The sequence below is a fragment of the Schistocerca americana genome, chromosome 7, assembly GCF_021461395.2.
Source record: "Schistocerca americana isolate TAMUIC-IGC-003095 chromosome 7, iqSchAmer2.1, whole genome shotgun sequence".
Taxonomy (NCBI): Eukaryota; Metazoa; Arthropoda; class Insecta; order Orthoptera; family Acrididae; genus Schistocerca; species Schistocerca americana.
Genome location: NC_060125.1, coordinates 519,452,074 through 519,466,387, shown reverse-complemented (window position 1 = coordinate 519,466,387; position 14,314 = coordinate 519,452,074). Strand labels below are relative to the sequence as shown.

General features: G+C 45.4%; 1 protein-coding gene across 1 annotated transcript in view; it reads left to right on the top strand.

Moving 5' to 3' along the window:
* The window catches only part of LOC124623057 (myosin light chain kinase, smooth muscle-like), a 362,679-nt gene extending 349,922 nt beyond the window's left edge, over positions 1-12,757 (top strand). Inside the window, exons 8-9 of the mRNA XM_047148850.1 lie at positions 8,545-9,175; positions 9,217-12,757. Coding sequence (XP_047004806.1) covers positions 8,545-9,175; positions 9,217-9,747 — 1,162 coding nt within the window. The 3' untranslated portion in view covers positions 9,748-12,757. The remainder of the gene's footprint in view (positions 1-8,544; positions 9,176-9,216) is intronic.
* The last annotated feature ends 1,557 nt before the right edge of the window (positions 12,758-14,314 follow it).

The following is a 14,314-nucleotide window of genomic DNA, read 5'->3' as shown; positions in this document are numbered from 1 at the left end:
GATATGTGACGTGATGTACCTCACATGTCTGGGCCAGATACGTTAAATTCACGGTCACCGTACAGTATTGGTGTATTATAATATTGGTATCCAATTTTGAGGTTGTGGCCACTGCGATTTCCTACTTAATATGAAATTTCTAATGCCAAGCTAATAGCCTTTTACGAGAAACTTCCACGTTAAATTTTAAACTTTCGCTCTGTCTAAGAGTAAACAGATATGTGCTGAGTGCCTGGCGTTAACTAGCACACAATTATCGAACTTGCGGGACCTCTGTACTATGTAAAATTTATAGTCATGATTGCACAGACCTGGATTTCTACAGCTATTAAAATGCCAAAAAAGCTCCGTTATATTCATATTAATCTTGCGCTTGATGACTTTACACTATCCAATAACGCAGGCTGAGATCGCAGTTCCAGAATCAGACGCTGATTATTGACATGTGTACCTCAGATTTGCAACTATTCTAGAATTATCTTGTAAGTTTGCAGTAGTGTTGAGAAGTTTGAAAACTGCTGCGGAAGCAAAGAGAACTTCACAGCAAACATAAAAATAGCCAAAGCCTTGCAGACAAACAAAAATTACGCGAAGCGAAATGTAATGTGAGGAGGGCTATGCGAGAGGCGTTCAATGAATTCGAAAGCAAAGTTCTATGAACTGACTTGGCAGAAAATCCTAAGAAATTCTGGTCTTATGTCAAAACGGTAGGTCGATCAAAACAAAATGTCCAGGCACTCTGTGACCAAAATGATACTGAAACAGAGGATAACAGACTAAAGGCCGAAGTACTAAGTGTCTTTTTCCGAAGCTGTTTCACAGAGGAAGACTGCACTGTAGTTCCTTCTCTAGATTGTCGCACAGATGACAAAATGGTAGATATCGAAATAGACAACAGAGGGACAGAGAAACAATTGAAATCGCTCAAAAGAGGAAAGGCCGCTGCACCTGATGGGATACCAGTTCGATTTTACACAGAGTACGCGAAGGACTTTGCCCCCCTTCTTGCAGCGGTGTACCGTAGGTCTCTAGAAGAGCGTAGCGTTCCAAAGCATTGGAAAAGGGCCGGCCGAAGTGGCCGAGCGGTTCTAGGCGCTTCAGTCTGGAACTGCGCGACCGCTACGGTCACAGGTTCAAATCCTGCCTCGGGCATGGATGTGTGTGATGTCCTTAGGTTAGTTAGGTTTAGGTAGTTATAAGTTCTAGGGGACTGATGACCTCAGATGTTAAGTCCCATAGTGCTCAGAGCCATTTGAACCATTTGATTGGGAAAGGGCACAGGTCATCCTCGTTTTCAAAACCCAGAAGGACAAGGTCATTTTGTTAGCAAATGATGTGACTATCTTTTATCATTGTAGAAGTATATGGTAACAGAGTTAGATCATATAATATACTCATCTCACAGCAGTGAAGGCTGTCCAAAGAGACGCTTCAATACATGGCGTACATCCTCTCCCCCCCCCCCTCCCCCCCCCCCCGTCCCCCTTCTTGGCGACAACGCAGGTGTGTATTCTTGCGTACTAATGATAATTAAGATGCCGAATGACATCCTGCGATAGACTTCTCCAAGCTTCTTACAGCTTTTGTTGCAATTCGGCAATTATTCTTGCAGACTATGGGGATCGAGTAAGTTTCCACTTCACTGTGTCCCATACGTATTCAGTTGGCGAGAGATGTTGGTGCTCACGATGGCAGGGGCAGTAGTACACCACGGAAAGCACACTGCGTCGAGGTAGCCATATGTGGACGTGCATTGCCCTGCTGAAGATGCAAATCAGTTCCCTGTCGAAGAAATGGCAGCAGCACAGATATAACAACCTGTGCAATGGAGCGGGCACCGGTTGCCTCACCATGCAGCAACATAAAACGTGACCGCGAGTTGCAGCTGATGGCCCCCCACACCATGAGACATGGGGTGGGACCTTTGTGACGTGAGCGCTGCCCTCTGGAATAGGCAGCTCACCAGGTCTACGCAGTACGTGTGTACGTCCATCACTCGCAGAAAGACATAACCTAGTGTCACCAGTGAAGACCATTCCAATGTCCAGTCAACTCTTTCACGATCGCTGAGTAGCCATGGTTGGTGGTGTCAGTGGTAGCCTGGCCAGGGCACATATGGTCTTAATCTTGCTGCGGGCAGACTGTTCCCAACAGTCCCTGATGACGCAGCAGGTGCAACACGTGCCCACGTTTCCTCCCTGGGTGACGTTGCCCACTGCTGCTCGAACAAGTGGTCGATCATAACGAGCGTCTGATCTACGCGTACGTTCACAACCTAGTCTACAGGTATGGGAATGTTCCACAGGCCACTAATTAAAGCAGCGACACATCACCGATACATTGTGCTCAACATGTGCAGCAATCTCTCAGTGTGTCCGAGGCAGGCTCACAATGCCTCCCCATTCACGTGGCTCAAGCTGTTCAACAGGAGAACGTGCTCGTTGGTGAGGCATCGTTGTACCCTAAAATAATGGTGCAATAACTGTTCAATTCTAAACTCAGCACATTTACATTCTGCAGAGAAAAAAAACAGAGGCTGCACAGAAAAGCCTTCTGAGTACCATCTGAATGTTGAAGATCGTGACAAATGAGACAGTAAGACTACGACTCCTTAGTATGCACACTGCTCCCACTAAACGCAGTCCTCGAAGGTGTTGCATTTTTTTTCAGCAGTGTATATTTCAACATAATCTCCATCGCGCTCAGTGCATATGATCCATTCAGTTCTGCGAGATTGTAATTTTATTATACGTTCAGAAAAGAACTCGTTAGAATACTGCATAATAATCGTTTGTGCCAGTGATAACTTCCTCATTAAGGGTAAATTTCTTCTCTGTGGTTTGTTTTTTGATGTCCGGAAATAAAAACGTAGCATGAGGAAAGAGCTGCAGCATTAGCTGGTTGGCGATTTTTCAAAGCCCAATTGGTGCCATTTTGCTACCGCAGCGAACCATGCATGAGTTGGTACGTAGACCGTGGCAAGATCACCATTCCGAACGACAGCAGTTTGTATCAACCCACTCATTTCAACGGTACGGCTGCAGTCAGTGTGTGGTGTCACCGCCAGACACCACACTTGCTAGGTGGTAGCCTTTAAATCGGCCGCGGTCCATTAGTATACGTCGGACCCGCGTGTCGCCACTGTCAGTGATCGCAGACCGAGCGCCACCACACGGCAGGTCTAGAGAGACGTACTAGCACTCGCCCCAGTTGTACAGCCGACGTTCATAGCAATGGTTCACTGACAAATATGCTCTCATTTGCCGAGACGACAGTTAGCATAGCCTTCAGCTACATTTGCTACGACCTAGCAAGACGCCGTATTCAATTGATATGTATTATGTGAAGCATGTATCATCAAGAGCGATGTTCTACAATTGTGGATTAAAGTTAAGTATTATATCAACTACGTACTTTATTTGCAATTCTCAAGATATTGTCCTGTTCCAGACCTCACACCAGTCAGCGTGTAATTAAACGCGTGCATTTCGGCCTCCTCTAGAAAAACAGTGTTGGCTCTTCTGCCAACACTAAACAGTGTTTCACCCTTTTTCAAGCAGTCAGTCAAGATTTAGAATCCCAAGAATCTGTCATCATTTTTCCAAAAGACAAAATTGTTTCTACTTTCTATTTTTGTGCGCTTTCGAGTTCGCAGATCCACTAATGTGACTGAAGTATTCTTCAGTTTGTAATGGTAGATACACGTTCAGTCTACAGTCACATATCGCCATCAGAAATCTTCGGATTACGCTTCAGTTTTTCAAACATGCTTCTAAAACATTCATTCCTGAGTTTTCTTGGTCCGGAGTCAACGAACATTTGCGCCCCCTGCTCTTCTTCATATACAGAACATTATTCATGATATTAGGTGTTGTAAAATAATGTGCAACAGCTCCCAAGCAATAAACTGATGAAACATTAAATCATTTTACTGTTCATCACCGTTATCACTTTCGAACGGAGAAAGCTAATGTTCCGATAGTTGTACTATATTTACACATATGCATTTATTTGACACATCTAAATAGATCTTTCCTGAATTGGCCTTTCATGTGTGGTACCTACCACAGTGACCCGAGGGCTGTATGTTATCCGTAAAGAAATTGTTGAAAAGAGTGCTTCTCACCAATGTACTTTTTTTACGACTTCATCGGCGTATTCTCTCAATCAGTTGTTTCCACATGTATGTAGATGAAGTTTAATTAGGAACAATGTAAAAAATCTTAGCTTTGGTCGAGTGAGCCCACTCACACACGCAATTCATGCCCTGTATCCAAACTTTGCTCTGTAAGGAACCCGAGCGCAAAAGCCGTTTCTCACACATTTTTCCCATTTCAGGAGAATACCAATTAAATTTACAGTAGGCCTCACATTTCAACAATTAAGTAGAATTTGAATGTATTCGCCAGTTTCTTTAAAAATATGGATGTTGGATTAGGGAGATATGAGACATGTAGGTTTGGTCCAAGTGGTTTTGTCCCTAGTTATACCGCTTAGTACTCGCACAGCCTCTTGTTGTATCTCTACAGTGGTTAATAGAGCAAACTCACATTTGTGCTATTGGTGATTCAAATCATTATGTGGCCACATCTGCATTTCTGATGATGAGTAACCGCAGCACTTCTTGACTCGAGGAGTTGGAAAAAGTCAGTGACTATTTTTTGCTTTTACAAAGGAGTGGTCCCCCTTCCCAACTTCGGTTTTTCCATAAACTGACTGAACTGCATGCCATTTTACACCGGGCTTGAAACCAAAAACACAAAAATAATGTTCCATGCTGGCCCTAAATCCGTTAAGGTGAATTCTGGAATAGTTCTTTTGAAAAGAATATGGCTGATTTCCTTCGTCCTTTCTTCCCCGTGTGAGAGTCTTCTCCGTCTCTAATGACCTCGTCGTCGACGGGACGTTAAACCTTAGCCTCCCTTCCTTCGTTATGTTATCTGACACTGACTAAATCCTGTATACTGAAGGCCTCTCGCTTTTTTATTTACGACAAATGTAGGGATGGTTCTTATGGGAAGGACATGGCCGATTTCCTTTGCTATCCTACCCCTAACCACCATTGTCTACCGTCTACAATGCCTTCATTATTGACTGGATATAGAGCAATAATCTTCATTCATTTCTTACGCTACCTTACATTGTTGAATTGCTGTAATTTGAAGACCTCTTTGTCTTGTGCTTAATTCACATGCTCAGATGTTACTAAAGATAATGCTTGTCCGTCCTACTCTGGAGTAATGCTGCACGGCGTGGGATCCTTACAATATAAGATCGATGCAGGACGTCATACAAGGGCAGCTCGTTTTGTATACGCGAATTATGGTGAAAAACGTTAAAACGAAGTCGGTTTTCGTTGCAGCGAGATCACGAAATTTCAGCCACCAACTTTCTCCTCTAAATGCCAAAATATTTTGGTGACTTCCGTCTACATAGGGCTAAAAGACCGTTGTGATAAAATAACAGAAACCAGAGCACTCACGGAAAGATTCAAGCGTCCCTATTCTCCACGTGCTATGCGAGGGCGGAATAATACAGAAATACGCTATCTCATAAAGAAATCTCGATATCTTCTAGTCCACATTAACATGGCGTGCATCCACCGTACGCCTTTATATCGGCTTGAGTTCTACTCAGTGAGACGTCTAAATGTCCATGGAGGAATCGCACCCCATTCTTTCTCAAGAGACGAAACCAGAGAGGGTAAAGATGTTGGACGCTGATGTTTGGAGCGAAGCCAACGTTCTAACTTATCCCAATGGTGTGTCACTGCGTTCATGCACGGACTCTGGCAGGCCCGTCCATTTCAGACATCTTATTGTCCACAAACCATTGCCTTACAACTTCTGGTTTATGACAGAGTGTATTGTCAAACATTTGTCATCTCCAAGTTGTTCCCCCGTCCGACCCGATAGCTGAATGGTCAGCGTGACGGGCAGCCGTCCTAAGGGGCCCCGGTTCGATTCCCGGCTGCGTCGGGGATTTTCTCCGCTCAGGGACTGGGTGTTGTATTGTCTTCATCATCATCTCATCCCCATCCGGTCCGAAGGTCTCCCAATGTGGCGTCCAATGTAATATGACCTACACCAAGACAGGCGGACGTGTCCCCTAAGGCTCCTACCGGCCAATGACGTCAAACGCCCATTTCCATTTTTTTCCATTTGTTCCCTTACAGCAAGCAGTACACAGCGCTGTAAAATGTGATCATATTCTTCAGGATTAAGAGTTTTCTTAAGTGCAATGAGAGAACCACACCCTAGCCACAAAAAACACCTCCGTACTGTAGCACCGCCGCCTCCATACTTCAATGTTGACATTACTCTTGATGGCAAATAACGTTCCCCAGGCATTCGCTAAACCTAACCCCTTCCATCGGACTGCCATAGGTTGTAGCGTGATTCCTCACTCCAGATCACTCGTTTCCAAGCATTCACTATCCAATATCGTCCCTCTTTACACCATCTCAAGGGATGGTTACCAATTTAAAGCGACTTTTTACAACCGTCTTCGCAATGCTCGACGATAGCTGTCTGTCGTTACATGAGGTCTGTCTGGTTTTGGTTTAGTTGACGTTCTAGGTGCTTCAGTCCGGAACCGCGCTGCTGCTACGGTCGCAGGTTCGAATCCAGCCTCGGGCATGGATGTGTGTGATGTTCAAAAAATGGTTCAAATGGCTCTGACCACTATGGGACTTAACATCTGAGGTCATCAGTCGCCTAGACTTAGAACTACTTAAACCTAACTAACCTAAGGACATCACACACATCCATGCCCGAGGCAGGATTCGAACCTGCGACTGTAGCAGCAGCGCGGTTCCGGACTGAAGCGCCTAGAACCGCTCGGCCACAGCGGCCGGTGATGTTAAGTCCCCCGGCGATGTTAAGTCCCATAGTGCTTAGAGCCATTTGAACCATTTAGTTGAGGTTGTTCCTTCACATTTCCAGTTGACAATCACATCACCAACGTTCGACTTGGGCAGTGTTAGGACATTTGAAATGTCCCTAATAGATCTGTTACTCACGTGAAATCGAATGGCTACTCCACGTTCAAAGTTACTGAGCCCTTCTGACCAGCCCATTCCACATTGCTTCTCTTCTGACAACACAATGGTTGCTACTTCATTTGGTATTGGCAGGTCCGTCTGTCGTGACATTTACTGATCAATTACGCATTACACAGTGATTTCTTGATACTTTTGATCAGAAAGTGTGTATGTTGTTTTATAAGAGCGCTAGATTTGTATTTTAAATAAAACACGGTAGTCTGTAGCAGTATATTGTAATATTTATCGATTTATGATGTAGACTTTTGGGAACTGCGTACTGAATAAGACATTTTGCGCTAATGTCGTGGTATTTCGTTGATACAGCGATCAACTTCAGCATTTAAAGCTTGGGTGGTCGTAGGCTTGTTGGCGTAAGCCTGAGACTTCAGAAAACCCACAGAATAAAATTTGTTAAATGGCAAGATCGTGGAGTTCGATTGTGGTCACCAAACGAGCGATGACACGATCAGCTAAAGACGGGTGCAAGACTAGCAGTGGTTCATAGGCCGTATGGCAAGTGACACCGTTCTGCTGAAGCCATATCACATTTCTTCAAGTGCAGTATCTTTCAATTGGGGCACCAAGAACTAGATTATCGTGTTACGATAACATTCGGCATATACCGTTAGCACTATACCTACCTTTTCTTCTAAGAACAATAGTCGAATGATTCCTCCAGAGCACAATGCACACAAAATAGTGACATGTTGGGAATGCTTATTTTTCATACAAATCATTCACAAATTTACATTTGATGAATACCGAACAGTATTTTTGCTGAAACTGGACGCATTTTATGGATCGTAGCAACAAATTTTCACCAACTTGATAGCAATATTTAAAATAAGGGCGCGTTGTTGCATCGTGTAGAAAAATAGTGTTCCATGTTTACTAACTCCTGTCTGTCTCCTACACACCTCGCATACTTATCGACCTACCAAATGATGACAGACAAAAATGGCGCGCAATCCAAATATTACGCTCTTATTACAACACCCTGTAGAATGAACCCTCAGCCAAACACATGAAGGCAAATATCAGATTAATCATGTAGATGTAGACTGTTTTCTCCAACATCGTTGACGTTCACCTCCATAATTCAGAGGTCATTGCCAGCTGAATGCCACTCAGGGGGCCTGAGCTCAATTCTTGGCTAGGATAGAGACTTTATACAGTCGGGGACTGGATGTTTTGTTGTCCATTTCATTATCGACACGCAAGTTATCAAAGTGATGTCAAATAAAAGAATGTACACTAGGCAGCCGAACACCCCCAGATGCGGTCTCCCGGCCAATAACTACGAACGATCATTTCATTTCAATGACCGTAATGTTGATGGGATGTAAAAGCCTGATTTTCCTTCCTTTTTCCTTAAATTAGTCACGCCCTTAACAAAATTCAGGAAGTGAGTTTCTGTTTGTGGAGACAGGCGATCCGGAGCGTGCATGTGCCGTGCGGTGTTTCCCCTCTAACAATGGGGTCTTTGTCTGCCTGCATAGGGGGCGCATGTCGGCCTCCCAGTGCCTAGCGCACCCCTGGCTCAAGAGAAAGCCTCCCGCCCCTCCTCCACCGCCAGAGGAGCTAGACCTGAGCAAAGATAACTTGCGCGTGTTCGTGGAGCGCTGGAACGAGCACCCCAACAGCCCGTACCTGTTCGACGGCTGCGGCCAGATGATCATGCCGCTGGCGAGCAGCTCGCTGCAGACGGTGGCGTCGCACACGTCGCTGGGGGGGCTGTCGCCGTCGCCGCCGGGCTCCCTCACCTCCTACTCCTCCTACACCTCCTCACTGTCGTCCTCGCCCGACTCGGTGCTCGAGCAGCAGCAGCACCAGGTGGCGCTGGGGCAGCGCCGGCCGTCGGCGCCCACGGTGGTGGGCACTCCTCCTTCCAGGGTGCGCCACTTCGAACCGGCAGTGCCCAGCCAGGGCCGCTACCATCTGGAGCGCCTGCAGACGTTCGAGCGCCGCGCCTCCGAGGGCTGCGCAGTGACGGCGAGGCGCGACTCCGGACCCCAGCTGCCGCAGGTGCCCGCGCCCGGGGCGGTCAACCTCGCGGACGAGATCCGCAAGCTGTCGGACAAGCTGTACGAGATGGCCTCGCTGCTGTCGCCGCCGTCGACGCTGCCGCCGGCGGCCGACGTGGCCAACAACAACGTGCCCGCTCCGGCCGAGCTGCCCCCGCCGCCCCCGTTCCTGCAGGGCCCCCGGCAGCCGGCGGACAGCCCCCCGGCGTGGCGGCGCCAGGCCGGCAAGCACCGCGTCTCCAACCTCAACCGCGACGTGCCGCGCGCGCTGCCAGACCCTCTGCACAACCCCCCGGACCTGCTCCAGCACCTGGTGGTGGCCGAGTGGCGCAGCGACGAGCGCACCGTGGTGCGCCGCGAGTCCTCGACCGCCGGCACCACCACCACCACCACCAGCGGCAGCAGCACCACCGGCAGCTGCGCGACGCAGAGGCGGCAGCGCCCCCAGTTCCCAGTCCAGTGAGCCCCAGCTGTTGCTTGTTCCGCAGAAGGCGCATGACGGCGGCCCAGGCGCTGCGCCACAAGTGGCTGCAGGGAGTCGCCGCTGTCACTCAGCTGTCCACGGCTAAACTCAAGCGCTACGTCATCAAGAAGCGCTGGATCAAGGCCGTCAATACCATCATCGCGCTGCGCAGGATGGGCGCCAAGCTGGAGCCCGACGATGCCGGAGCCGCGTGAAGCGGGTGCCTTCTCGGCTCCTGACGACCGGTCTGCCGCATCCTCAGCAGTGTGCAATTCACTCCGACTGCTGCAGCGTCTGTCACAAGCCGGCCCTCACCTCAACCCCTTTTGTTAAGCCCGAACTTCAGGATCTTTTAACTTCCATGGTGATGGGAGATTTTGGAAAGTTCCTCTTAATTCTGTCGCACTTGTCTGAAGCATGAATTTCACGTTCCTGTAATTTCTGTAGTGATGGAAGATCAGTGGAGTTACTCCTCACTTCATCTCCCTTTAAAGCATATGCTAAGCATGAATTCTACAGTCTTGTGGATTCTCTAGTGATAGAGTATATCATGAAGCTATTTCTCACCATGTTGCCCATTTAAACCGGTATTAGCCTAAATTTCTATACTGATGGAAAATGGTAGACAGTCCCTCGTTGCCTCACCGCTTTTATATAGCCTACGTTAAGCTTGAATTTCTAGTATTGTGCGAAGGGCACTCAATTAGTAATACAACACACATTTTTTCTAAAAGCAAGTTAATTTTTTCCAAAACACCATATTTCCCACTCTTTTGACTACAGAAACTTATTTTTAAACATAATTTCCATTAGATGTGGCGACCTTGTGCTATCTTACGGCCGCGTGGGGTAGCCGTGTGGTCTAGGGGCCGCCTTGTCACGGTTCGCGCGGCTGCTCCCGTCGGTCCCATAGGACTTACCAAAATTTCTATCTTACTGTGAGGACCTATATGCCCGTGTTATACCACTCGACTGGTCCACGTCGGAGCCAACGGATTGCTGCATTAATAATCTCCCCATCATTCGTGTACGGATTCCAGTGCAGTGCATCCTTCTTTGGGCCAAACAGATGGAAGTCGGAAACTGTGAGATCTGGGCTGTAGGGAGAATGAGAAAGAACAGACCAATGAAGCTGTGAACTCCTTTCAGGTGTGCAGCCTTTTGTGAGAACTTGCGCTGTCATCGAGAAGGAGAATTTCGTTTGCATTTTTGTGATGGTGAACATGCTGAAGTCGTTTCTTCAAATCAACAGCCGGCCGACATGCGGCAGATCGGATGGGTTTGCGCTACCTTGTTGCGATGATGACAGACGCCTTGCCCAGCGACTCACCTTCCTTTGTCCACTGCCACGTCTCCATAGACATTCTGTATGCGCCTAACGGTATCTGCTATGCTCTGGTTTTACTCCAAAAGAAACTCCATGAAAGCTTTTGCTTCGTATGTACGTCCACTGCAAAAGCTATTTTGAGGTGTACGTATAGCGCTGCCACCTGTCGGAGCTTCATGTAACTATATGGGCTGAAGCTGGAATATTCCACGATGTCCCACAACAAACTCCGCATTTTTTCAATCGAAACTGGACGAGAAGAAAGTGTGTTGCGTTGCTAATTGAAAGCCCCTCGTAGCTTTCGCATCGACAGAAAATGGTGGAGGTCCCTCTTCAACCAAACGCCCTTATAAAGCCCGTGTTAAGCCTCAGTTTCCGGATTTCTAGATTCCGTAGCGTAGGAAGGCAATAGTATATCCAGCGAGGGACAGTGTAAGGCAGGTGCTCTCCAGCCCCTCTCCCATCCCCTTCCAAAGATTCGATGTTAACTAGTTCCTACACCAGCTTGTTGTGAAATCTCAAAACTATCTCGTCAATCACATGAGTAGCTCCCTCCACGACTAGCTCCAGTCCTGCGTTCACTGTAAATGAATGATGGCAAGGAGTTCCTCTCCACCCCATTTCATTTGTACAGTCGCTATTAAGCCTGAATTTCCGGATTTTGTAGGGTCCCTAGTGATGAAATGTGGTGTGGAGTCCCTCCCTATCCCATCACCCTTGCAACCCTCCCTATCCCATCACCCTTGTAAAGCAATCTTCAGCGTGAATTTCCGTAATTGTAGGTTCCAAAATGATGGTTGACAGTGGATAGTTTTTCCTCACTTGAATGAGCTTGCAAAGAGTGGATTAAGCTCGAGTTTCAAGTGTTGAACGATGGTGAGAACCTCATTCCATTATCTTTATGAATGCTGTGTTAGGCCACAGTTTCAGAATTTTGTGGATTCTGTAGCGATGGAAGATAGTGGGGAGTTACTCTTAGTCTCACTGCAATTGTAAACACTGTGTTAAACCCAATCTTCGGGATTTCGTAGGTACCATGCTTGTGGAAGACGGAGGGGAAATCACTCCTCACTTCATCACCATTATAAAATCACTGTTCAGCCTGAATTTCGGGATCTTTTAGCATCCATAGTGATGGCAATGATGGATAAGTCTGCCACCAAGGCTTTCATTGCGGAAAATAAAAACTTCCTATTCTCTTTTTATTTCTGTATCCAAACAACTATATTTATTGTGTTCCAATGTAACTGCGATCTTTATGGACTTATGACACTCCACCTGTTTCAGCATTCGTATACCTGAAGATGGATCCTTGTAATTTCGAAGTCGTTAGCCTTTATATTGGGATACGAAAGACACACGTTTGGATATTGGATTAGGAAGAGAATAAATAGTTGTTGAAGGTATTTCATGTTTGTAACTACTACTTTCAATAGTTATTCATCAATTACAGACACGATGACTACACGGAAATGAAAAATAAATAGCATTTCTTTTCCGATGTGGAATGAATTTAAGGACGAACGTGTCTACGATCATCCAGACTGCTGGATGATAGTAAATCAGGTGTGAGAACTCGCCATTAAGAACGCAAAATGATGTTATCCAGTTTTAGGAACCATATAAGATGGCGGATGATAATCTTTAAACAATAATAATCTCGTAGCTGTGCTCCAAATTCAGTTTATCAGCAATCTGTTGGTCTCAAGGTTTATATTTTGAGACATCAGGATCTGCTCTTTTTTTTCAGAAGTTCATTTCTGCCTAGTGGAATCCTTTGTGCTATGTTTTCTCGTTTCTTCCTTCTTTTACTTTTTACATCCGAGGTAGGAAAATTCATCCATTTCTTCATCAGTCTTCAGTCAAAGTCTTACATTTTGCCTTACACCATGTCCATTTGTGAGCTTGCACGAACTCCATTTCATTACGCTCCCGAATCAAATAAGATTCAGTTTCAGTGACCATTGCTATCTCGTCAGCGAACCAAATCATACTGATTTTCTATCAGTGAAAAACAACTATCACATGAAAGTAGTTGTTTATTTTTTTCATTACCCCTTCAACATATATAATAAATATCAATAATGACGATGACTAACGCTGAGACTTATACCTCCCTTGGTTTTCGTTTCTTGAACTATTCCATCAATAATGACTACTCCAGTTTGCCTCACATAAAGAGATGGACTCTCCTTGTATCTCCAGAGTTGCTATCACACTGCCTGGTAATGGAAAACATTTTATTGTATTTCACTGTATCAAAATCCTCTAAATCTATGCATGCGACGTATGTTTCATTGTTTTTCCTAGATATGCTTCTTAACTCCCCTATATCTTCTAAAATCCTTCCATTGTTCCCTAGTTTGGTAAACATTTTAAATTCCCAAGTAAATTTTACACAGAGAAAAGATTTTCTGGAAGTGGCAACATGTGAATGACAAGCAACTATAGCGTCATCCACAAGTAACTGCGAAAATTATGACCACTGCCCTGGTTTCTTTATTATACTCAGCACAAAACTGCGCCGTCTCTAATGCCCGTAACTGTGTTCTCCATCATTTGCACTGTGCATTTTCCCCGACTTGACCACTCCTTCAAATGTACACAAGCTTCCTCCAATCCATTTGACACACCAGTTACATTAAGTAATGACACGAGTGTCTTTTAAGAAACATGCTGTGTTTTTTATGGTGGGTTATCGTACTGTTGAGAATAACATCTTTATATGGATCATATGCTCGGTTTAGATAGTCAGTTGTGTCTATTTAATGGATTATCATGCAACCAGAAAGACCTACATTTAAAGTCATCTCTGTTAATTTTATTTGTCGATGGACATAGTTGATGAGGTTCAGTGATTTAGTTAGTTGAAAAAAACTGCTTGATAATGTATATTTATATCTATTTTAATAATAGTCTTCCTTTCTGAAGTATTTGACGTTAAATTATGGGAGGTTTTGTCTAATAAGAATTATTAAAGTGCAGTAGTTTCCACATTTGCTCATTTTCATCAGTCTTGTTCGATGAAAAGAGCAGCGCCAACGAAAAGAGTTTTATTAATATATCAAATTGTCGACCTGTAGAAAGTTTCATTGTTTTTCCTTCAGTATTAAAAGCTACCAGTGGTCCTAATTTGTTTTGCTGTCTATCGGACTAAGGTAGAAAGGAACACACTAGAGTTGGAAGAAGAAGTGCAAACTAATTTTCCTCAGTTCTTGTGCATGTATACTTTAGTGCTGCACGATTCAGTACAGTCAAGATTTGGGCAACACAGATGGAACGCCACCACCGCATTGTGGGAATCAAGACACCAAATAATGTCAGCAAGGAGCATCTTTCCTTTTTCATAGACTCTCACTTATAGCTAAATGTGAACTCTGAAACTATAGCAAAAAACCTGTTGAAGACTTTTTGAAATACTTCTTTGCAACACGCCGGATTCCTGACAATCAGTT